This window comes from Ilyonectria robusta, assembly GCF_021365365.1.
Source record: "Ilyonectria robusta strain PMI_751 chromosome Unknown BGZ61scaffold_5, whole genome shotgun sequence".
NCBI classification, from domain to species: Eukaryota; Fungi; Ascomycota; class Sordariomycetes; order Hypocreales; family Nectriaceae; genus Ilyonectria; species Ilyonectria robusta.
The window spans coordinates 109,892-134,611 of NW_025764439.1; the positions used below are offsets into that span (position 1 = coordinate 109,892).

The 24,720-nt window shown below is 56.1% G+C and overlaps 6 protein-coding genes across 6 annotated transcripts; 3 read left to right on the forward strand and 3 right to left on the reverse strand.

Annotated features, from left to right (window-relative positions):
- Positions 1-999: 999 nt before the first annotated feature.
- BGZ61DRAFT_178050 (uncharacterized protein) lies at positions 1,000-2,123 on the reverse strand. Its single transcript, XM_046237652.1, has one exon. It carries the CDS (start codon positions 1,829-1,831, stop codon positions 1,007-1,009), a length of 825 nt encoding a protein of 274 aa, XP_046107226.1. The 5' UTR covers positions 1,832-2,123; the 3' UTR covers positions 1,000-1,006.
- Positions 2,124-2,747: 624 nt separating this feature from the next.
- BGZ61DRAFT_178021 (uncharacterized protein) lies at positions 2,748-6,149 on the reverse strand. Its single transcript, XM_046237651.1, has 2 exons — positions 5,461-6,149; positions 2,748-5,407 (listed from the first exon to the last, which is right to left on the reverse strand). The coding sequence occupies exons 1-2, from the start codon at positions 5,952-5,954 to the stop codon at positions 2,977-2,979; spliced, it is 2,925 nt and encodes a 974-aa protein (XP_046107227.1). The 5' UTR covers positions 5,955-6,149; the 3' UTR covers positions 2,748-2,976.
- Positions 6,150-6,853: 704 nt separating this feature from the next.
- Positions 6,854-8,213, forward strand: BGZ61DRAFT_445967 (uncharacterized protein). Its single transcript, XM_046245161.1, has 3 exons — positions 6,854-7,008; positions 7,059-7,512; positions 7,576-8,213. The coding sequence occupies exons 1-3, from the start codon at positions 6,974-6,976 to the stop codon at positions 7,786-7,788; spliced, it is 702 nt and encodes a 233-aa protein (XP_046107228.1). The 5' UTR covers positions 6,854-6,973; the 3' UTR covers positions 7,789-8,213.
- A 3,158-nt stretch (positions 8,214-11,371) lies between these two features.
- BGZ61DRAFT_178067 (uncharacterized protein) lies at positions 11,372-17,994 on the reverse strand. The gene is made up of 3 exons (XM_046237653.1): positions 17,380-17,994; positions 11,819-17,312; positions 11,372-11,761 (listed from the first exon to the last, which is right to left on the reverse strand). The coding sequence occupies exons 1-3, from the start codon at positions 17,836-17,838 to the stop codon at positions 11,634-11,636; spliced, it is 6,081 nt and encodes a 2,026-aa protein (XP_046107229.1). The 5' UTR covers positions 17,839-17,994; the 3' UTR covers positions 11,372-11,633.
- Positions 17,995-20,272: 2,278 nt separating this feature from the next.
- Positions 20,273-21,195, forward strand: BGZ61DRAFT_445974 (uncharacterized protein). Its single transcript, XM_046245162.1, has 2 exons — positions 20,273-20,836; positions 20,933-21,195. Exons 1-2 carry the CDS (start codon positions 20,382-20,384, stop codon positions 21,006-21,008), a joined length of 531 nt encoding a protein of 176 aa, XP_046107230.1. The 5' UTR covers positions 20,273-20,381; the 3' UTR covers positions 21,009-21,195.
- A 1,779-nt stretch (positions 21,196-22,974) lies between these two features.
- On the forward strand, positions 22,975-24,066 carry BGZ61DRAFT_491630 (kinase-like domain-containing protein; the record flags this gene model as incomplete). Its single annotated transcript, XM_046250454.1, has 3 exons — positions 22,975-23,112; positions 23,165-23,327; positions 23,366-24,066. The coding sequence occupies 3 exons, from the start codon at positions 22,975-22,977 to the stop codon at positions 24,064-24,066; spliced, it is 1,002 nt and encodes a 333-aa protein (XP_046107231.1).
- Positions 24,067-24,720: the final 654 nt, after the last annotated feature.

The following is a 24,720-nucleotide window of genomic DNA, read 5'->3' on the forward strand; positions in this document are numbered from 1 at the left end:
TCACCACCGCCAGAGCAGCACACCCGTACACTTTGGTGGCGCTGATGGCCTGTCGGCTCTCAAGCAGACAAGAACGAAAGAGGAATAAGGACTTGTCAGCCAACAGCAGTCCCGACCACGATGCCTGCAAGGGCTGGGAACCCATGACAGAGCTGACTGTGCAGTAGCGGGTTCCTTATCTGGAAAGCCGCTCAGGGCTGCCCCCCCGTCCTCCACACCACCTGGACCCTGTTTCCGCTTAACGCGTACGCTAATAACGGTCGCGAGGCCCTCCAAATTTCCATTTCGGCCTTGGCTGTCTGCGATGAGTCCCCGATGACGAGGCCGCAGTAGCAAACCCGACGGTGTGGCTACGAGTGCTCGCGGTGAATGCTTCTACGAGAGAAGGGGAAAGAGACAAAGCGCGACGAATGGGAGGCATTCTGGTTGGTGGTTGACAAGCAATAACATGCGATCTGATTAATACTGCTGCAACCCGAAGCGCGGCCGGTACGTTGGGCATAATGCCACTCAAAAGACAAATCCTCCCGCCCATACCTCATCAAGCAGCCGTGTCCATCTTGGCGAATCGCAAATTCAATCGTCGCCAGGTCCAAATCCCTGAAATACTCGCCGGGGTATGGCTGTAGGGTAGCATTGAGCAACCCATGGCGCTGTGCCACAAGTGCTCAGTGGCTTCGTCCACTCAGCCACCCACCACCACTTTACATAGCAGTAATAAGTGTCCCCTGTGGCTGGGACCTATTAGTCATGGATGTCCCTTGCGAAAATCATACCCAAATCCCAAATCCCAAATCCCAAATCCTGTGCCACGCGCCGGTGGCTGGTGGCTTGACCCGCACAGCCACATCGTTAATCATGATGGCTCGCGTTCATGTCACATGACCTTCATCAATCTATTGCTTGTGCCACGGTTGGCTTGCCCTCGCAGAGCGCACAACACTAGTCGTGGCTCACGATCCATATCACATGACCTTGATCATCTGGTGTAACGGCCTGGGGCACTTCACCAGCCCTTGTCGTTGTATCCGTTTCGAATGATCTGGAGCTCCTGGCAACTCATGTTGGCACTCGGACGGGAAAACTTGCGCTGTCGTCGCAGATGGCGCACGTTGGGCGCTGTGTGTCGACGCTTGAGGACGGCGTTTGCGGTGGCGTTCTTATGAGACCGCTCCCAGATCATGCTCAGGCGTAAGGATTCTGATAGTTCCCTCTTGACCATCTCCTGTCGAATGACTTTCGGAGAGTTAATCTTGATCACCGGGGTATTCGCAGGCTGCGTGAGGAACTTCGTGGTGGACTCGGACTCGGCCGCCGGCTCTTTGCGTGGACGCCGGTTCGCCATCATCAAGCAGCCTTCGTCGGGGTTGCTGTTCGACTGCGAGGTCGCGGCGGTCGTGGTGGACGCCCCGAGGGAGCTGTTGCTGTTCGCCTGAGAGCCCGAGCCCGAGCCCGAGCCCGAGCCCGACATGGACAGGTTGGACAAGTAGCTGGACAGCTCGCTCTCCGAGATCGCCAGAGACTTGGCCGTGGCCTTGCCAGTCCTTCGCAGGGTATGGCGGCCGGGACCCGAGGCATTGGTCGGCAGGGTGCCCGAATTCGTGGGCAGCGGGCCTGGATTCGACGGCGGCGGGCCTGGATTCGTCGGCAGCGTGCCTGGGTTTCCCGGGATCATGCCGCCGGCCATCTCGATGGAGATGAGGGAGGCCCTAGCTGGGGGCTTGGTGTAGGGGACGCGCTGGAAGCTGCGGACCATCTCGTCGTGGCCATCGGATTCCCAATCGGAATCGCTGTCGATGGCGCTGCTGTCGTAGCGGTCGTTGAAAGCCATGGCTAGGGATGGGCTGGTGGGTGGGCTGTGGAGGCAGTGGATGATGGGCTGTGGGGTCGCGGAGGAGTGCTGTAGTGTGTAGTAGTCGAGCAAGGTCGGGCTACTAGCTTGCGGGTTGCTGCTTGCGAGAAAGGGAAGCGGAGCGACAAACGGGGTTCGACTGTATTTATTGCAGCGAGCTCAGCGAGAAATGGAGGACGGGGGCGAGTTGGGCGAGTCTCTCATTGTCGGGACACGGGAGCCCTCCAAGAAGCAACCATGCGTCCCATTGTTGGCCGTGACCCAGCAGCAAGAAGCAACCATACGCCCCCAGGCCAGCCAACTGTGGCGCGCTCACCAATGGGCTTGATGTTGGCTTGTGTCGTCTCAATCAGGAGGCAGAGGGAGAAAACTAACCAACAGGGGGGTGTGAGTATCGCAAGGCCGAGTTCGGTTTAAACGTGGGGGATCACCTAGGAGGGTGCATTAGTTTCGAGACAGGTGCGGAGGAGGGACTGGGTTGACGCGATCCGGATCAATCTATTCAGGCCCATATCCGAGATGCCCTGCGTAAGCGTCGGATCGCTGCAACGGTGTGGGAGGGAAAGCGTAGAGCGTAGAGCGTAGAGAGTAGATCTTGGGCTGCCGGCGTGGGAGAGACACGAGCTCAGTTGGCATCGCGACCTCCCTCGAGACGCTTCCGACACGGCGAACGACGGCGACAATCCGCCCGAGGGAACCCCTCCTCAGCCCGCTGCAAGGGAGTTTTGTCTCTGCTTCCAGCCCGTCCCCCAGCCGCCGAGAAACGGCCAGATGTTCTCGCCTGAAGATGGCGGGGTCCACGAGTCTGACCAGCTCGCAAAAAGCAAAACACGTTATTCCCAAAGCTCATCTGTCATATATGACGGCAGCTTTGGGAAAGATAGGCCCAGCCCACGGGTACCAGCAACACCAACTTGTATTCAGTCCCCCTGCTTTGTACATTATTGTCTTACTGGCCATCCGGCTAGCCCTTCCATAACCAAAACGCCACTTTGTCTGGTATTCCTAGCACCGCAGGTCGCGACCGCTGACATGTTTATTTCTGCTCGGGATTGGGTGCTCCCCAACATGAGCTTGGCTTGGCCTAGAACTCCGTTCCCAAAAGATTACCCTCGCGTCTATTGCTACTTGACTTCCTGCAGAAGCGGTGCTGGGATTGGTTCCTTAATCTCCACTTCCAGCACGTCGTTGTCCATCCACCCCGAGTAGTCATCGTCGTCATCGTCCGGAGTGGACGAGGCTGGGAGGGCCTCTATCGGGCTATGTGAACCATCCTCATCCTTCTCGCCGATGGAAGACGCTTGAGTGAGATCTGATACCTGCCTAGACGGCTCGCTGCCCGCCAAGGTTTGACCATCGCTAGACTCGCCCGTCCAGGACGGTTGGTCCTCAGTCAGTGGCGTGTTTGGTTGGGAGTCGCTGGGGGCCGCGACGACGAGAATATTCGGCCCTTCGCTCACTTCTGGGACAGCGCCAAAGTCATGGCTTTGACCGCGTCGTCTCCGCTGAGGCAGTGAAGGCAGTGGTGGAGGCCGATGCTCGTGGTGAGACTCGAGAGACTCAACAGAAGTCCTAGCCGATGGTTGGCCACTCCCTGGCCTTCTGGCCGGGACTGGAACAGGGGCTGAGATCTTGGTCATCCCATTCGTGGGCCGTGGGAGTGGTGTTCCGGGGGGAGGCAGAGGCTGGCCGCGACCCATCGGTTGACTCAGGTCGACGTGGTTGGCCTGTTCAGCTTGGCGTCGTGCTTCCTTTTGTCGCTGGATAGCGTTCCATCCCCACTGCCTTGCTTGGGCAGCCGCATTCGTGACAGCAGCCAGAGTGTTTCGCTTTTGAGACGAGTCGCTATTGACTGAGGCATCCGACACTGACATCTCCGAGTTTTCACGCCGCATGAAAAAGTTCCGCCCTAGGGATCCGGTCTGGCTTTTGACAGACTCCTTGATCGACGCCGGAGTTGAGACATTGCCCCGTTCATCCGAGAAAGTACTGGACCCAGCCGACGAAGTCGTGTTACGACGGCCCGTCGCAAGTGGTGTCTTGTTATAGTCCTCTTGGGTGTCGCTATCCAGTGCCTCCTTCGAAGATGACGAGGACCCGCTGGAATGCTGTACAATTGGCGAAGGCCTTGCGGGTGGATCTGCGGTGGCGGGTCGTGGTGAGGCATCTTGCGAGCGTGAATGTAGTGCTGCCATGTAGTTGGTTGCGTGGTCTGGAGGGGACGAGGACGGCTTGAAGATGTCGGCATGAGCCGCGTCGGTCCCAACAATTGGCTCCGTTGCCTTCCTGGTAATCTTGGGCGAAAGGGAAGGGCTGGGGCTCGTTCCCTTGGAGTCAACACTGGTCGAGGAAGCGGATGCTGCAGGCAAATTGGTCTGGGCCTTGTTCAGCTTCCGACCGAATAGTCCCGTCGGGACTGGCGGTGATTCCATTACGGGTATAGTATGACTCTTCTCCAAGGGCCGAGTCTCTTCGGCCACGTCTGAGCCCTCATCGAGCTGATGTACAGCTGCGACATTGCCAGCCTGCGCGGCAGCGATCTCCGCTTCTTCGGATGGGACAGTCGCATCATCGCCCTCGAAGATGCCTCCCCTCCACTCTTTGTGTTCAGTTTTGAAGAAGGGCACGTCGTCCCAGAACGGCAGAACAAACGTCTCGGCCATTACTTCCTTGATGCGGTTCTCTATCTGCCGGAGAATGACGGTGTAGGTGATTTGCCTAGAGCTGACAATGGGCTCGATGGCCATCTCCATTTTGGGCATAGTCTGGAACGCAAACCACACCCGATTACTGGGTGGCGGCTTGATCTTGAAGAGCATATGGCCCTCGGCCCTTTTGAGCACCACGGCAAGCACTAGGTTGACCTCACGAGCCTTGAACCTGGTCCCCAGGTCAATCTTGACCGTGGCTGCGACCTCGATTCGAAAGTTGCCCGTGTACTTGACATCGGCCTCGACAACACACTCGCCCTCGACGGTGAGGTCCTTCAGTTTCAGGTTGGTAAAGTACGGGGCCGACTCGCCCGTATTTACTTCTTGGATGGTGACATTGGTGAGGAAAGATGGGCGCTTGACTCGAGAAATCTTGATGGTCAATTTTTCGCGGATGAAGTTTTCGAGATCGCGCGTTTTGTAGATTCCCAGGAAGACTCGCCCCAGAAGCGCATTGATCCACCTTGAGTGTATGTTTTCTTCGGTGGAGTGGAGTTTTTGGACAAGGGAAATGATGTTCTTTACATCAAATTGCATTGGCACAGGGCCCTTTTTGTCGGTACCAAAGGTCAGTTCCTGGTTCTTGAGGAGGGAAAAATAGAAATCCTCCTTGGCCGAGCAGTTCTCCGAGAACAGGTAGAAGGGCTTGGAGACTTGGTTGTCGGGGCTGAGATCGGGGCTGTTTTGTTTCCTAGACAAGCACAGCGCATTGCGTTTGATGAACAGCTCGCCCTCGAGCGTCCTTCCTCCGCCAGAGTAGATGCTGAGCTCGTGGTGTGCAAGCGATATGACGTGTCGAACTTCGACTTGCTCCTCGTCGTCAAAGAGCATGAGGTGGCCGTGTCTGGGCACTGTTAGGAGCGTGCTTACATGAGGCGCGGACAGGGTCGAACCAACCTTAGGACCACGTAGAAGACGTTGCCGGCCTTCTTGGGCCTCTGGCTAACACTGGTGTTGTTGGGGCTGTTGTCCAGGGGCCCGGGGGTGGGCTTCCGCTCGAAGATGCTCCGATACATGGTCTGATAGACGCTGGGGCTCGGAGAGGCCACCGTAGTCGAACCGACCGGGGTGGACCGCTCGATGGGCTTCGCGTTGATTCCCATGGGCGTGTATTCACGACACACGGCAAAATAGCCGGCGGCGACGTCGAGGTCGTTGTTGGCGCGGGGTTTGGCTCCGTCTTTGGCGGCCTTCTTAGCGGCATCGAGGTCGGTGGTGTCGTCGCCGGGTAAGACAATATCGTCAACACGATCGGCCTGGGCCGCGTCTGCATGGCCGCGCTCGGGGAGGGCGTAGAAGCCGACGGCGAGAACGGCAACCACGGCCAGCGGGATGAAGGTGACGCCGCCCACGAGGTAGGCGACGAGGAGAGACGTCCAGCTCGCCATCATGTCCGGAGTTCGGAGCCGGCGGGCCCTCGGCGGCGATGCGATGCGATGCGGCGCGGAGACGGCGGGACAGCAACGGCGCGGGCGGCTCCTGGGGCCTGACTGCTTGCTAGCTGGGAGAGTGCGCGTCGGAGAGCAGCATCGGAGGGATTGCGGAGAGGGGAGAAGGCGGTTCAAAGGTTCGACGGCGATGTGTTCATTATTACAACCGTGATGTTGATCATGGGGCGGCCGCACTGGGCTAGTGGCCGCCTGTACCACAGTAAGCCGGACTGCCGGGGAGGAGCTGTCTGACTACGTCATGTGATGCGCTGGTTGCCTGGGCTCTCTACCACCCAGGCGACGAACTTTGGCGGCCCCCCCACCAACCCACCTCTGGGCGAGTGGTGGGGTAATTGCGCTGGAATTAGGCCCTGTAAGTTCGGTGGATTTTCCAGGGCGACCAGCCGGAGCTACGGGTAGTCCTAGGCGGCTTCCCCGCTAATTACAGGGCACGCCGGGTACCCGTTTAGGCCCCCGCCAGCGCGCTGCGCCGCTGCAACTCGCCCACTGGTCGCCCGCTGAGCGGTGGAAAAGTTTGGCCCGCGTTGGAGGGTCTACAGCGCAAAGTTAAATGGGCGAGCGACTCCAGTAACACGAGGACTGGCCCCTGTGGAGGGAGGACGGGAATCATGGGTGCATGTAAGTCATCCCATCACTATGACGAACTCATTTATGGCCTGGACAAATCCCAGCCGTCTCGACTTGAAACACTACTGGTATTTTTCGCTGGTTGTCACGTTGTAGAAAACGGTATCACGATGTTAATCAGCTACTGCAGGATGCAAGGAAAAAAGATCTGTCGTGTATTCAGATTCGCACGCATCGAAAACAAGGAGAAGTACAAACGAGTGTCTCCCAGTGCCCGTCTCGCCGATTGTTTTGTCCCCCTCACACGCATCAAAAAGAAGGAAAAGTCCAAAAGAGTGTCTCCCAGTGTCCGTCTCGCCAATTGTTTTGGTCTCCCTCAATACCCAAGCGCCATGTCTGGCCGTCGTGCAAGCCAGCGTTCAAAGTTCTAAGTCGGGTTTAGAGCGCAGTCAATAGCATAGGCATCTGATGACTTACAAGAAGAAGCTTGGGCGACGCAGGCAGGGCAGTTGCAGGACTCTTCGAAGTAATCGATGATCATGTCCTCGTCCTCGATGGGCTCGTTGTCCCAGTCGTCTTCGTCATACAGGTCACCAATCCACTGCTCCGCCATCTGTTGGTCAAGCATCTCACCAGCAGCCCACTCTGGGTCGAAGTGCTGTTCGTCTTCCTCCTCGTCGGAGAAGTCTCCGCACAAATCCACAGAGTCTTGGTCGTACTCATCGTCGTCGTACTCATCTTGGTCGTACTCATCTTCGTCCACGCGCTGGACGTGCCACTGCTGCCCGTCCACCGGCTGGTCCCACTGCTCCTCGTCGGAGGACTCTTCCTCGTGCAACCCCCAAAGGAGTTCATCGAAGCCCCACATGTCGGACATGATGCTTGTACTTGGGTGGACTCGGAACAAAGGACGTGGCGTTGTGTAGAAAGACTGCTTGTTACCTGGGTCAGTACAAGCAAGAGTGGTGTTGGTACGACAATTGTGCAAACTCACGAGTCACAGATGATGGATGAAGTTCAAAAAAGTGTAAGTCGCCGGAGAATGGAGAATGAGAATGGTAAATTGGGATGGAGAAAGACAAGAGAGTGTGCTTTGATTCACTTCTCAGACGGCAGACACGACGACATTTATCCCACAGAGTACAGGCAAGAAGAGGCGTGCGGACGAGTACGTCTTTCAAAACTTCAAGCAAACATCACGGCATGACATGACTCCTCGGACGGGCCTCTTGCATTAGACGCTGATGGCAAACAACGAGTTTAGTTGCGTGCACCCAGCTATCCGGCAGAGCTAGATAACCGCGGCCAATGATGCCCGCAGCTGCCCTGATTCGCATATCCCGGTGTGAGAGCAAAGGCGATCACTAGGGGGGGGAGTTTGCCAGCGTGCCTGGAGATTGCTGGTGTCACTGACTGATTGATAGACTGACGCAGTGTTGCCAAACAACGTCTCTAGTTGCCTGCATCGACACACTCTTTGAGTCTCGCACGCCTACCCGGGGGGACTATCCCTGAATGCAATCTGTCGCTCAATCCGGAGACGGACAGAGACACAGGCGCCAACTTTTGGTCTGGTATCCGTGCCGTACCCTCCAAGACGGCGGGGACGGAGTCATGAGCTCCCGACCTCCCGGAAGACTGCGAAGCTGGGGGTGTATGCGACATGTCGATCGCCCCCAATACTCTAGGATCCCTCTCAGGATCCCTCCGAGGACACCTAGGTGTACGCTCAGTCTCGTCGCCCGCGACCGCCCGCGACCGCTATTGTGGCATTTCGGCTGGGCCCCGTATTGGCCGCTATGTCCCCTTCCTCCATGCCGCCAAACCGCCACACATGGCTCCTTGCGTCCTCGACTGCGCAAGCCTCGAAAATGCGGCTCGGGGGAGTCCACTGATAGGCCCCAACGGCCCGCACCCATCCCAGCTGTCATTTCTGATAGAACTGTGGGACATGGCGCCGCTATTGGCTGCCCCATGCGAGTGATCGAGTGTGATCGGCTGCGCGTATACCGTGGAAATGCGGTCTAGACTCGAGAGCCCCCCCCTCTACGCTGCGCTTCCAAATCTCGGGGTCCAGCTCAATAGACGCCTGTGAGGGCTGTCGAGTCCGCTGTAGTTTCTGTAGTCTCTGTAGTCAGTGTAGCCTCTACTGGAGCTGCGGAGCCTTGACGTATAGCCCTTGCAGCGTGAAGAACTCCCAACGTCATTCACCCAGATGGGCCCAAGATACACTCACCAGGCGCTATCTCCAGGTGTCTGTCTCCCTCTCCCTCTCCCTCGCCTTGCATCAGCCGTCCCGTGTCTTTCCAACCTCCATCCGGCATCAAGTGATTGCTGCCCGCAGCGGCCGGATGCACATCGCCCAGCCCGCTCTCAGCGCCTGCAACAGGCCGCGCAGATGACCATTTGGTGGACCGTGGCTTTCGTCGACGCCGGAGACATGCTGGAAGAAGACGGCCCACGGCTGCAGGGCGATGACAGCCTCAGCAAACCAGCAAACCCACACCGCATACACCGAGCCCGCCGCTGTTTCGGATCCCCCCTCCCCTCCCCCCCCCCCCCCCCCCTAGGGGGCCACAGGGGGTTACTTACGTGGCAGGGCTTGGCTAGAACTACCGGCAGAACCACCGGTCAAGGGCCTGGACGATCTTTGTCTCTCGTGGTGGCTGCACTCTATCCCGCCTGTCTCGCGGCTCGACTTACACCACAGGCTGGGATGCACCGATTGAGGCGGTTTCAGTCGAGTCTATCGCCAAGTCAACACCATGCTAACTCAACTCCATGCTAAATGAACTCCATACCAAGTCAACACACCCATTTCATTTCCCTGGGACCGTGGAACAAGGCAGAGACAACAACCTCTTTGGCTTTACCCTGCATCGTTGGCTGGCTTGCTTTTGCTTTTTGCTGTTGCTCCCTGCTAGCCGTGTTTCTCAACCAACGCATTCAGCTCCCGACATCTATCATGCATATCTTGGCGTCATTCCAACCCTCTCTCATTGATTTCCCCTCCAACACCTCGCTCGACAAATAGTTTTCCGCATGTCTTAGCCGCATTGCAAGCCTCGAATCTCCCCTCGACCATCTCGAGCGGTCGAGGTGTTCTTTTGTCCATTGTCCATGTCTTGGCCGCATAACAAGCCCTATTTCTCATCAAACCCCTCTCTCTAGAGCGCTCGATATCCTGGGTGTATGCGTGTACCGTGTCTGTATTAACCGCATTCCAAGCCATCAATTTCCCCTCACCTCAATCACCTCGACCGCCATGTCTCTTCCCACGCTTGAGCTTCCCAACCTCATCCCGTAGGCCGGCTTGGCTCCTGTCCCGTCTTTCAGCCCGTGTCATCTCAGCCCGTGTCAAGTCGGCCACAGACGTCATTGTATGCCCATATCCCGACCCCCTTCGTCGTGCAGTGCGTCAAAGTCGCTCTAGGCAACTGAAACATTACAGCGAAGCAGTCGGTGTTTGCTTCTGGGACAGTTATCAATGGCCGTGTCTGTTTTCTGCAGAGCTTGCAGAGCCTGGGGAGCCTGCAGCTTGTTTGCCTTTGCCCCTCTTGTCGGTCAGGCCGGTCGGTCAGAATTGAAGTCGCCAATCGCCGGAGAATACAGAGGAGCCGCCGTTGAAAATGAATCCAATATAGCTAGTATCAGTGGTAGCTTCACACCGAGATATCAACACCCATCCCGCCATTATTCCCAGCCCACCACGAACCATGCAGCACGCAGCCTCATCTCCCATTCCCACCCTCCATCCCGCCCGTGAAAAAATTGAGGGTGTGAACGAACGCCACATGCCGCGAGAGAGTGTACTTCCCGGCAGCGTGATCCAATATTCTGTTTCCTTCCGTCGACTTACTTTTAGTTGCGCGCGTTGGGCCTCCATCGAGATCGGCTGTCTGGTCACAGATGCATGTTCGAGGCCACCGCATAATGGCCCCGGTCTGGCCCTCGACGTGTTTGTCTGTGAACAGGGGGAAGGTGTGTACAGAGAGTTTACCAAAAATATCACGGGAAAAGAGTAAACAAGACGGAGGAGGTCGAATTACAATCAGAGGTCCTGTTGGGATCAGGGATTGACCCGTCCATAATCCAGTACGAAGTACCTCCATGGCATTCGCCGACATTCCAGCCGTGGCAGCCACAGTAGGTACCTACTTGGATCAGTCATGTATCCAAAGTATTGCCTCTGTGTCTTGGAAAGACGGTGGGTTATCGCATCCATCCGCCTGCATATGTCGTTGGTTGACGGCACGCGCACATATCCATTTCAGAACATCACTGCATCGCGACGGAGCCTCATGCAAGAGTAAGAAAGATACGTATCATTCAGTCATCAGTACTCTCCGATGCAACCATCTCCAGTAGCCCATCATCTCTAACTGCGCGTTCCACTCCATCCCACACCCACTCGGCTGTCCATCTACCACCTGGTATCTTGACATAGCGCAATCTGTTCCCCTAAAAAAAAGACATTGTTGTGTGTTGTGTTGCTTGCATAAAAAGACAGAACCTGGCCACAATAGCATTACACCAGGCGACTTGTATAGAAACAAGACACCGCGTAGTACATCCAAGGGGCGGCATAGTAATAGCACCACCTCCTTGTCAGAAAGACAAACTCCCCTGTGCCCCTGACTTCCCCGCCGCAGGTTCAACTAAAAGTGACCAAAACAAAAAGGATTGCCACGACATCTTTTGGTGGTGACTGTTGGTTGTGATTTTTTTTCTTTCCGGTTTTTGGTTTGAGTTTGACAGTGTAGGGTAGGAAATTGTAAAAGGAAAAGACGTGACACGTCGTAGGCCAGTAGGTTTGGCTGGTGTTTGGATTAAAGCCTCCAAGGCGACTCATAAGCTGTGATCCTGGTTCTATAGCGAGGACACAAGCGTTGTAAAGAAATCATCAGTATCGTGAAAGTTTCCGTGAGGATGTTGTGGTCATAACAGTTGGTAAGTTGGTCTAACGAATGACGCGAAGAATATGTTGGAGCCACGGATGACAGTTGTTGGTTTGATTCGCGGTGACTTCATTCAAGATTGAGCTTGGCAGGTTTACGCCCGAGAGCGGATAGATGCCATGGGCGTCGAGGTCAAGATTCCTGGATGGGAATGGGTGTGGTTGTTGTGTGGACGGCCTCGCTTGCTAATAAGGTGTGGCAGAGTGCCAACATCATGCTTGCCTAGAGACTGGGTTAGCAATCGATTCTCAATCAACGTTATTATACGGAGGAACTCACCATCGCAGCATGCCCGGACATTCTCGAGACGGTCCGATTCCCTATCTTGGCGCTCGATCATCTCTCGCAGGTCCTCGGCACTATCGTGGGCCTCACTCGCTTCGTAAATGCTGACATCCTGTCCACTGACGGTCCGGCCGCGTCGAGTTAAAGTGCCCGACAGCTGACTGCCTTTCCAGTAGCCGCTGAGCTTGTTCAGCGTTCCTATCGATGGACGCTTGGGCGTCTTGTGTGGCGTGGGGACCAGAGTTGGGATGTTCATAGACATGCCGACAGCAGGTGACTCGTTGCGGGTCGTACGGGAGTTATATGAAGACAGAGAGGGGGGAGCTTGAGGTCGAGTGCCATTTGTAACACGTCGACCAACCTGAGGGTTGAACTCATCAACATCCTCACGAGTAATGTTGCCTCCCATCTCGTCGATATCAGACTGGGCATCGTTGTTGGTGCGGATTAGCAGATACGAGAGGGCGTTGAACCAAGTCTCGTGTCGTTGACCGGTCGTGCAAGTGAACTTGATGGTTCTTCCAGGGGAAATGATCACCAAGCTCTTACGATGGAGTCCTGGAGGCATCGGGTTGTCATCAGTCACAACCCGAACAGCCTCAATCGGAACACTCTTTGCCTTCAGCTCAGCACGTCCAGCAGTGGAGGGATCCCGGTCGCTCCAGTACAAGGTCCTCGTGTACGGGTGAACCCAGAAGTACCGGCGGTGTCGGTTCTCTGACATCTCGCCACGGCCAGTCTTGCGGGTGTACTTCCACAAGTACTCGCCAATCATGGTCTGGGTGATGGCTTGAATCATGCGAGGATCCGTGTTAGGTCCGAATCCAGCCATCCCCATCTCACCAGGACGCATGTTGAACCGAGAATCGAGTTCGGACGCGAAGGATGACACAGAAGACTTTCTCGACGCGTCGTTAAGCTTCTGGGGCGTATGGACTTCCAGGCTGTCATAAGCTCCGTTTCGTACAGCACGAGGGGTTGGTGTGGTACGGGTAGACAACATGGATGCGCTCTGAATCGGCGTGCTTGGTCGCTGCTTGAGAACAGACGCGGGCCAGAGAGGCGGCCCCATGTTGCTCTGCACACCGTTCGACGAGCCACTTCGCGCGGCTTCGATAGCCTGGCGGTGGTTTGCAGGCAGAGGAGGAGCATCATAGATGGATGTCCTTCCACTGGTAGCGCTACCAGGTCTGCGAACAGGGCTAGAGTCAAACGCACGATCAACCAGCTTTCCCTTGTTGCGGCTAGGACTGCCGAAGCTTTCTTGTGATCGGCGGATTCTGACAGTGCCAGAGGTTCCAGTAGTTGCGGGCGTTCCGAAACTAGCAACTGACATGCTCTTCTCAGGGCTAAAGGCGGGTTGAGACCGAGCCTTCAACATGGAATCGATAGCATCGGCCGTCAGGGCAGTCTGTGCACCTTGATCGCTAGTCGGGAGAGGCTTGCGGAGTGGGCGGGCATTGGAATTGGTCGATAGTTCCTTGAACGGCTTCTGGGACTCGGGTGTTTCTGCACCTGGCGTATCCCGAGGGGACTGCCTCGTCTCGTCTTCAGCAATGATGGGCGAAGCATCTCTTTGCTTGGTGCGACCAAGCGATCGGTGAGTTGGTGTCTCAGGGATATCTCTCTCAACGAAGGCGGAGTTCATATCTCTTGGGAGAACAAATCCATCCCTCCAAATTCGAGGCGAAACGGGCTGTGTTTCGACGGATTCAATGGCAGAGAACCCAAAAGTTGGGGCACTGATTTTCTTGTGTACAGGGGCGATTGGCTCAACCCCTTCCGCAGCGATTGACGACATTACCAGAGTAGGCAACGGGGGCAAAGGCTCAAGAACAGGCTTGACGTTCTCAGTGGCAATAGATGACAAGGCAAGGGATGGAGGAAGGGGCAAAGGCTCAGACAAGGGCTCAACCTGCTCCGTGGAGAGATCTGAGTAGGCCAGCTTAACTGGAGCCGGGATAGGTTGATGCTCCTCCCTTGGCTCGCAGTGCTCCGCATAAATTGATGATAGGTTTAGCGAAGCAGGAGGAACAATGATTTCGGGCTCCATGATCGGCTCGACATGTTCCGTGGCAATGGAGGACAGTGCAAGATCCGGTGCTTTAAGTGCAACAGGCTCAATGTGTTCGCCCTGGATGGACGAGATGGTGAGCTCTGGAACAATCGGCTCCGGCTCCGGCTCAGTAACTGGCTCCACATGCTCTCCAAGGATGGTTGACATGCTCAGCTCGAGAGCAGGGGGCTCAGGCTCCGCAACAGGCTCAAGATGCTCTCCTAGGATGGTCGACAGGGAAAGTGCTGGTGCAGGGATGATGACAGGCTCAGGCTCAGCTACTGGCTCTACATGCTCGCCGATAATGGTTGACATGCTGAGTTCTGGTGCAGGAACAACAACGGGTTCCGGAGGTGAGATAGGCTCCACATGCTCTCTTGAAATTGTCGACATGCTGAGTTCTGGCGCCTTCCTGGCGACTGGCTCGATATGCTCGTGTGAAATGTTCGACATACTTAATGACGGACGGGGAGGCACCACGACCATGGGCAGGACCTCCGGTTCAGTCACAGGCTCAACAGACTCCCCATAGATGGTGGAGAGACTCAAAGTCGGGGCTGGAGCTTGAAGCTCAGGAACGGGTTCGACAGCCTCGGTAATAACCAACGTAAATGTCAATGCTGGAGGGGGCGTCTGGGGTTCGGCCAATGGCTCCAGTTCCTCGGCAGCAATTGTCGCGAAGCTCAACTCCGGCGCAGGTATCTCAGGCTCGCTCACAGGTTCTAACTGCTCGGCCAATACCGTTGTCAGAGTCAGCTCTGGGAGAGGAGTCTCTGGCTCGGCGATTGGCTCCAATTCCGCCACGGAAAGCGTTGTCAAAGACAAGTCCGGCAAGGGCTTCTCTGGCTCAGCAATAGGCTCAACATTCTCGCCCAGAATCATAGACAAGCTCAAGTCTGGAGGAGGGACGTCAGGCTCGGCAACAGGCTCCAAGTTCTCAGCAATGATGCTCGTCAGGCTAAGCTCAGGCAGAGGAGTGGCCAGGGGCTCGAGATCCTCGGCGACAATGGTCGACAAGCTGAGATCAGGCAGGGGAGTCTCTGGCTCGGCCACAGGTTGAAAGTTTTGCGAAACGATGCTGGAAAGACTGAGATCAGGTGGAGGAATCTCGGGCTCCGCAACGGGCTCCAGATGTTCGGCCACGATAGTAGTCAGACTCAGATCTGGGGGAGGAATCTCAGGCTCCGCCACAGGCTCGAGATGCTCAGCGATGATGGTTGTCAGGCTCAAATCCGGGGGAGGAATTTCGAGTTCGGCGACAGGCTCGACGCTCTCGTTGGAGATTGACGTAAGGGAGAGAGCTGGGGGAGTAGGTGGCACCACGACTTCTTCCCGGGGTTCCACATTCTCGAATGCGAACGAGGACATGCTCAATGTAGGCGGCAAAATCGGCGCCATGGTTGGGGGAGCAGGGAACTGGGCAAGCTTCGCTTCCATGTCAGGATCGTGTTGCGCTCCGGCATCGCTATAAGACATGGATACCGGTCGTGAGCTGTAGATGAGGTCATCGACAGGCCATGATGGACCAGCCTGGTCGGCAGATCTGTCTACAACTGAAGCCATGGACCGGCGGTCCGCTGTGATGACGCTAATGGGAGAACTAGGTGCAGAATCGTCATCTGCCATGGCACCGGGGTGAAGGAATGTCGGCATCCCAACTGCAAGGCGGGCTGGTGCGATCTTGACAGGATCCGTCATGACACCAGAGTCGACCATAATAACCTTGGGAAGGGGTGGCATAGGAGGTGGTGGAGAGAATTGCCGACCAACGGAACCGGGAGTGCCAGAGCGAGTACCCCTTCGACTCGGGGTGTGTGCTCCAACAGACTCGTCATCGCTACCATCAAAGTCTTGAAGCTCAGCGAAGAGGCTCTGACCACCCTGGGGGGTTCCGCCTACACTACTAGCGAAGCTGGCAGGGCTGCTCTGGAAGTTGGGCTCCTCGCTGGCTTGTCTTGAGGGGCGGTTGAAGATGCCGCGGCTGAGGCGGAAGCGGTTACTTCTTTGAGAGGAGAGTGTGCCGGTAGGAGTCCCAAGATGACCGAAGTCATCTTCATCTGCAGAGGTCGATGCGGTGCTATGGAAAGAATGTCGAGAAGCATGTCGAGACATGCCAGAAGGCAGACTTGGGGGGTTTCTGATGCTGCCAAAACCACGAGTAGTACCCTCGGTCTCAGTCTCGGCATCGCTGCCAGAGAACTCCTCGTTGACGGTCTGGAAATCTTCGGTCTCGGTGCCTCGCTCGTTGGCAGTCTCGAAGGCTGATTCGCTGGCCTCGTTGGCGGTGTCGAAGCGGTCGCTAGCGTCGGTGGGAGGGAACGAGTCTCCGGCCTGGTGTCTGACGATGACAGTGCTGGCAGTCAGAGGAGAGCTCGATGCTCGAGGAGATATATCACCCTGATCTTCCCACTCAGCGTCATCGTGGATGACCTCTTGCCTGCTCGAGCGGAAGCTGCCTAGGAGACGAGGCGGCTTCTTGAATTCCCTAGATTCCTTCTTGTGGGCTCGTTTGCTGGCCCGGGTTTCGCTAGCCTCGGTCCTGGCCTTCTCTAGGTCATCGCGGAGGTCTTGGATGATTCGCCTGAGCTCCAGCTTCTCCGTCTTCTCTCGGTGGAGAAGACCTCGCTGGCTCTGAATGGTGCGCTGAGCATGGTTGAGGGAAGACTTCATGGTTTCAGTCTCAAGCATGGCATGCCTGGGAGTGCCCTTGATCGGTGATTGAGGAGGAGAGTGTTCAGGCGTGATCTGATCGCCACCCGATTCAAAGTCGTCATCGCTGGGGCGCGGGTTGGACTCCATTGACAGGACTCTAGCCCGCTGTGTAGAGAAGGCCCTGGCCAGCTCCTGGTTCTGGCCAGTAAGGTCATCGATCCTGCGCTGCATAGAAGCACGCTCGCCCTCAGCCATGCCAATCTTGCGCTTGACCGTTCCCAGCTCGATATCGTGGTTTCGGACGGCAGCGGTGTGTTCTTCAATCAGTCGCGCGTGGGTAACCCTGACCTCGTCAAGCTCCCTCTGAGCAGACACCTTTTCCGCGCTAGTCACGTTGAGGGAGTGGGTAAGCCTCTTCTCGCGATCCGCAGCTTCTTTTTGTTGGGTGGTGAGCTCCTGTAGCCTCGTCTCCAGGTTCCAATTCTCTTCCTTGTAGCGGTTCTCGCTCTCGTCAAGGGTCTTGGCGCGCTGCTGGAAGGTTTCGGACTCGATTTCGAGCTTGGACTTGTCGTACTTGAGGTCTTTGACCTCCTCATCTCGGTCGGCGAGCAAAGCTTGGAGGTTGCGCACCTGGGCGATGAGGGATGTGCTAATCTCGGCGGCGAACTCGATGTCGTGGACGCGGTTTGAGGGCTGATTGCGAATCTTTCGATTGGGTACACTGAGTTTGGTGGGGGATCCTGTAGCTTGGCTCTCGAACTTGGATGGGCTGACGGAACGCTGTTGCAAGAGATGGTGTCAATCATCTGGTCACTCGAACGGTTGCGGAAAATTGCATGAAACTTACCCTGCCGCTCCTGCTCTCGGGCGCAAAGGGGGAGTTGGGGTTGGCCTCATTACTAGGGACTCTCTGCTTGGGCAAAAAAGCCCTGGCGGACTCTCTCGCGAGGTTGTTGTACTCCTTCTCGATCTCGACGAGCTTCTGGCGCAGGTCGGGGTTGAGCTCGCCTTCGGTCTGCAGCTTGTCGACCTCCTGAAGTTGCTCGGTAAGGGTCTTGCGCTGGGAGACCAGGGCAGTGCCTAATTTCCCGGCTTCCTCGAGGCGACGCTCGGTCTCGGCGAGGTGAGCCTCGAGGGCGCGCTTGGCCTGCCTCGGGGAGGAAGCAGGGCCGGCGTTGAAGAGGTCATGGTCGAAGGTCGAGTAGCGGTGGTGGGCGGGTGCGGGCGTGGACGTGACGAAGGGGTCGTGAACCGCGGCGCCGGGGGCAGGCAGGCTGGGCTTGTCGGAAGCCAGCGAAGAGGCCATGATTGCGGGTGACCCTCGGGGTGAAGAGGTTCCTAGAGACGCCTTGGAACCATCAAGAGGCGCGGACGGACGACGTAGCTGGCCCGTCGCGGGGTGGTCGATGGGCGTGGTGAGTTTGTTGAGATGTCCAGGAACGGATGACCTCGGGATGGTGGGTGATTAAAGTTGGCGTGCCGCGCGGAGAGCTGAGTGGTGTGGCCAGCGGGCAAGCGTGCAGCGGCTGCAGGGAGAGGGAGAGGGAGACAGCTGGAGGTCAAAGCAGAAAAAAAAGCAGGCCCGGCTGCAAAGAATATTGGCAAAATGCGCACCCGCTCAAACAAGGGAAGGGAGAGGGATGGAGCTAAGAAAATATGGGTGAAGTAGGGTTGGAAACGAGCGACGAGTAGCAGAGCAGAATTGGAAGCAATAAGCAAAGAGCATTAAGCAAGAGAGTGACAGTGAAAGTGCAAGCGGGCAAATCAACAACAAAACAGTTGTTTGTTGTCACTCCGCTGCGGCGCGAGGTGGAGTGCGCAGTGTAAGTACCGTGCTGCAGCGGGTGCGCAGTACTCATGTGCGTGCGGCGTGCGTAAGGTGGTGTACCTTAGTTAAGGTAGCTGCACCTGTGCTGACGCAGTGTCGCAATGCAGCAGGCAGCGGTATTCGGGAGCGCTGAAGCGGGACCTGGACACGCTGGAATGGAACCCCCGAGACTTGTCGCGACGCTGTCCCTTGTTGATCATTCCCAATTGGCGCTGGGGCGGGTTATGGGGGGGCTCGAACTGCGGCACCCAAAACGTCCGGCGTGCGGATAGCTGGAAGAGCTGGCCAACTGTACCGTAGAGCGTGCTCCTGTCCCAGGTCGACGGCGTCAACAGTCCGGCCAAAGAGTCGACGGTGTGTGACGGTGAGACGCGCGCGCCAAAACAAGAGAAAAGTCCCTTTTGCGCTGGCGGAGTCGTCCAGAGGGTTTTATCTTGTCAGCCTGTCTCCCAGAATGGAACCCGGATCGACCGATTAGGGGCGCAGCGGTGACGGGGGGGATTTGGCTGGGTCGCTGTAATTAGTTGGTGGATGCGAGAACGGGACTGGGCAGCGCCCCGAAAAAACAGGTGATGGAAAGATGACAACGAAAACGAACGAACGAAAGAAGGGCAAATTAACTAATGCAGCAAACGACGATGAGGAGCAATAGGTAAGGTAAGGTAGGTAGGTAGGTATGTACCGAGTACTGTAGACGGCGATTGCGTTCCGCAAGCTCCAAAGGCGGTCTGCAGTCGGGTCTAGAAAGAAAGAGAAAGGGGAATAGGTCGACGGCGAAGACAGACAGGATGGGCAAGGCCACCAGGAAATGAGACGACGCGATCCGGTAGCACGACTAAAAAGCGACGAGGGGGAGCGAGGGGAAGGTGACAGGTACGTCGTAGTACGTCGTAGCAGAGTAGTAGGGGCGTGATTGGGCCAGGGGCACCGGCAGCAGAAACAGCAAAGGATCCATCCATCCGCCTAGTACAACAACCTGGAAGCTATGGAGGGGCTTGGAACTGGCAGTGGGCTACCGTGGTACTGACGTCGTCTGTCTACTATGTACTTGCTAGCTGGCCTGTCGTTATCGTCGTCACTTATTGGCCTGCTGGGCTAGGAAACCAGAAGGAGGGACAGAGGAGGGGGATACGAGAAGAGGCGCCGGTGCCGCGAGAAGAGAGAGTGGTGGGAGAGATAGAGGCAGACGGGACCAGGACTGCTGAGACGGATACTCTCTATTGTTCAGATATTTCCTTCTTTCTTTCTTCCTCCAAGCCTGGTTCAGTTCGCAAGTGAGAGCATATTAGCCCGACTCACAGCTCCAGCCCGAGAACGACCAGGGTCCAGCAGGCGAGCTGTGCGCCGGCTGTGCGTCGAAGCTGCCTGTTTCCCAACCCGCTGGCTCAGCTGGACAAAAAGCTCAGGGCCGACGACGAGGAGAGCGGATGTGGGATGTGAGGTGGATACAGAGTTTCCCGCGAGCTGCTGCAGAGCGCCTGATGATTTCCCCCTGCGCCGACTAGAGGCCAGTACGAACGCACAACCTGAGGGGGAGCGCGGGTGCTGCATGGCCTTTCGGAAGGTACTTTGTGCCGCGAGCTGCTTACGGCTAATCGATGCGTATCCAGGCTGGCTGGACTGGCAAGCTGGGGACGGGGATTGGGAGAGTCCAGGGCGAGGGCCGTGGAGTCGCGTGGAACGTGGAGAGCGGGACTCGGGACATGGGCTGCGAACATGGGCTGCGGACATGGGCTACGGACATGGGACCTGGAATACGCTGACGCTTTGCTTCGTTAGCCAGGTACCAAGGACGTACTATTGGACTGCCCCAAGCCACCCCTTGGAAGGCCCCAGCTCAAGGTGGATTTGGCGTGGATTCTGCAGCCTCCCACCCTAATTACTTGTATGTACGAACCTGTAGACTGCTAATTGCTCCTCTGCTCCTCTGCTCCTCTGCTCCTCTGCTCCTCTACTCTCCAGAAGGGGCCCCTCCCTCTTTCCGGTACCGAGCCTAGCCCTGGATCTCCTGGATCTCCTGAATGCCATTCCTGGACATGCGCAAAACCCGGTTCTTGGCCTTGCGATCCCAACTCGGCCATAGCCACGAGCAGATCCGTGGCCCCGGCTCGGAGAGAGGGGGGACGATACGGGAACGCGCTAATTGGCCGCCATGGATAAAAAAGGGAATTCGCATGTCACAGCTCGTCGAGCGAGGAATGCACCATTTCTTTTCTGTTTCGGGTCTTGTCACTCCAGAGTCTGGACTGAGACTTGTCTGGCTTGGGAGGGGGCCAGCTTGCCAGGGCCCCGGGAAGGGGAGGGAATTGAACATTGAAGGATTGCAGTCGACATTGGCAATCCCATTGGCCGCACCGGTCGGAGAGCTAGATGGGGAAAACATCGCACGTGTCAGTAAACATCAGCGTCAGCCTGTCGAATCAGCGTCGCCAATGCGCGCAAGTAAACAACGATCGCGACCTTCCCCAGCGACGAGGTATTAACCTCTCATTCCTGCTGCCGCCCGCCCTCTTGCGGCGTCCTCTCGCAGACTTCGCCCCGATCCACCATCGCTGACACCCAGACGTGATAGGTTCAGGAGCCCCTGTCCTGGACGGCGAGGAACCCTACTCAAGAGAGCCCTGGCGAGGCTGTGGCGGAAGGGCTGATGGAAAAAGACTCTGGGCTAAGATCTCCCCCCTAGCTGCCGTTGGACGGCGAGATGAGGGCGCTCAACGCCATCGGAGTGAGCGCATGTCATAGGCTCAGAAGCCAGCCCTGTATCGAAGCCCATGGATCTAGGCCGGCCGTCATCTGATCTATCATCTCTATTAATGAGATCAACCTCGCTCGTCGGTCCGTCTCAATCTCTGTCTGTCTCTGCGTGCAAGTCTGTGAGTCTCCCTGCGTTGGCTGCTGTCGCTTGCCAGGTCCCGGACGACTTAACGTAATTACCAAGCAAGGATGTCCACGCCGGATGAAGGGTTGAAGGGTCGAGGAGGGATGGTGCCGACGAAACCTGCCCGCCGAGACCCGGGCGCGGCGGGACCCTCCTCTCCTTGCTCCCGGGGCTGAGAGACATCCCATCATACGGGCATACCTCAGAGGCTTAGAACACGGCTCGGTGATGACGACTCCGGAATGCCCCCGCCGACGCACGCACGAAGCTCGACGACATCCGGGACCTTGCGGCTCGCCGTCCCAGAATAACTTCCGGCTCTCCCATTTCTTCCCTGACCCCAACATTCCGCCGTGACAATAACACCCGAAGTCGCAAACTCACGCCGACCGCAGGCGAGATGCCCCGCTCTGTTCCCCGTTCGCTTCCCCGTCGCATAACACTTCATCTCATTTCTCTCTCCCAAAGACAAATCGACCGGGGGGCCGGACTGGCCAATTACGTACAGCCACCAGTCCAAGCCGGGCCAGCTGGTCACAAGCGGTACGTACCCCGGCTTGGCCGCGCCCTCTTCTCATTCGTAGCGCTGTGTCGTTGTGGGCCCTGACGATGGTGGTTTTTGTTGTTTTTCGCCCATCGGGTTGTGCATCTACGATCATCAGATCTCCCACTCATGGATCGGCTAGGCGTCATTGGAAAAGACTCATGCTTCCCGATGCCGATTCATGCAGTGTGACATGATGATCCCGGCAAAGATGCAAAATCTAGGTGTCTTCTCAACCAATGGTTGCCTAATTATATTGAGCATGAGAGTCTGCATCACAGACACGTCACGCATCGTCAAGGAAAGTAAACATGATTGACTCATGATGTCGACCATGTGTGAACCACCCATCACCGCGCCTTAGTAACCAACGAAAAGAGTCATCCGTCGTCAATGCTGTCGAGGACGCTACTAGTCAAAGAAAAAATCTGCCGTCCATCAACTCGTTCATGCGAGTCTCGATCCATTCCGAGTTTGGCATAGTAATCAGGTTCCTCGTGCTCTTTGGAAGTCATTTTCTTCTAGCGGCATTTCTGATTCTAGCCAGTCCACGGACAGCAGTCAGGCCCGTTAGTGTATACCGTTAGCTGCCTTCTTTCGCGCCTCTGTCTACCTGTCGGCACTTGCAGAACCAGGTGACGAGGTCTACTTCATCTGGTCTGAGGGTTTGTTCAATGATTCCTCGGTACACGACCCCAAGGAACAAGTACCATATCGACTCAGTAAATTAGCCCTGAATCCTTCCCCCAGTTATTGCCATCAGGCTTTTGGCACCTAATATTTTAGGAAATCTAAGCCTTATATGGCCTAGCTTTGCTCCATAAAATCAGGGTTAATTTATCGAGTTGATACGGTAGATATATTATCATAAGTACAACTCTGTTGCGGCTGTAATCATCATCAATCGAAATAGCCTATTTGGCCCTCTACGAATCTCAGTTCCCCTGTGACTTACTCCGAAAAGCGCAGGAATTCCGGCCGTGAGGCAGATTTGACCCGGTCACGTGTCGGACAGGTAACACCATCACGTGCATGTTTCATGGGAGCCTGTTTGCGCCAGTCCGAACAGCTCCGAATCATTCCATCGTTTGCTCAATTCCGGCGCGGTGCGCAATGCATGTCTCCAACATCGAAACATTCACCAATCGATTTCATGTAGCCCAACCCATTGACGTAACGTGTTGCTCCCGGAATGGCGTCGAGCCTTGCCCGTATTTTACATTGGACTGGGCTTTGGCAGTTCTTCCTCGTCCAATATGGGAGGGTTTGGGATTTCATGCGAATGCTCTATAGCGAGTCTCCATCACAGGTAGAAGGAGACCAGCAAACTGTCAGTTCTTTTACTCATATTCTAGTAGTACGTGACGCTAACATGCCAATAGAAGCCCGCCGTGCAGAGCCAACCTCGCCACATCAGATACCACCCTGTCCCAGGGTCCTGGCGGCGACGACTCTCACCTGCCTTACCAGAAAAGGCTTTTCAGATCCCTAACGACATACCTCCTGGTCATATATACTATATCACAAAAGGGCGATATATTTTTGGTCAGGGGCAACGTCCTTCGTTGAGAAACTCGAGTCAGGCTACATTGTCAAATATCCCAAGCCGAATCCCTATAGCCCTAGGGATGAAGAGAGTCGTCGCAGGGATATGCAGATAGAGGCCGATGTATACCAGCGGATTGGAAACAGCCCCTATGTTCCTAAGCTGATTCAATGGGATGAGCAGTCATGCTGTCTAACGCTGGAGTGTCTTGACAACGGGGACTTGGGATCGTATCTGAGAAATACGGCGACAGAGAAGTCTACGAAACACGTTACGTATGCTCTACGAAAGCGCTGGACGGTGCAGGCGGCAGAGGCCCTTGCCGTAGTACATGCGGCGGACGTGGTTCATTGCGATGTTACGCCACGCAATTTCATGTTGAACGCGACTCTCGACCTTCATATTGCTGACTTTGCTGGCAGCTCAGTTGCCGGATCGGCTCCTACCGTCACAACTAGCCCGAGGTATCAGCCACCGGGCTGGAACTGGAAACGCAAGCCGGAAAATGCGGACGACATTTTCGCCCTTGGCTCAGTTATCTATTTCATCATGACGGATCGGGAGCCGTACAACGAGCTTAACGACGGCCAGGTGGAGGGGCTTTTCAAGGAAGCCAAATTTCCAGATGTTTCTGAGCTGACAGGTGGAGATATCATTCGGGGCTGCTGGATAGGGTCCTTGGAAAGTGCGCGACAGGTTGCAAGTGCTTTGACTGAACTGTATTTAGTAGAGAGTTAGGATGATACAACAGAGGTGTGATAATACGCGCCGTGGTATTGCGATGGAGCTACGATAGAGTGTGCTTATGCAACGGATGTGTTTTGACCTAAACCCGCGGGGACCTAATTTAACTATCTAGTATATACTTAAGTATGACTACTCAATGGTAGGACACATGATTTACCACTTCCACAATTCCACGATTGCCAGCCTTGTCTTGTTCAATATCCTGGAAGACTACCCTATAGCACGACTACCCTATAGCACGACTATCCTATCACCCATAGTCCTCTCTATCTTCGTCGGCGCCCGCATTCCGACGACAAATAGCGACTTAAGTCGGCCCCTCAACGGTTGTTGTTGTCACTATAACCTTCGTCCCTGTGATTGTCACACTGAGTCCTGCTCTTAGACTGGCCAAGATGCTCCACCACACAGTCAACTTCTTCGCAATCGATCCCGGTGTCGGTAAATTTCTGGTAGTTGTCGTTGATGACAATGTCGCTGCTCGTGTTGCAACTGTCCGGACAACCAGAATACGTCATGGTGGTTCTGAGGATGCGACACATGGTTTGATCTTGCGTGAGAGGCCGGGAGTTTCCAGCAGAGTGTACAGACAACGCATGTAACGCCTTGTTGTCGAATAATTTTCCTCCAGAGCAGTCTTCTTGC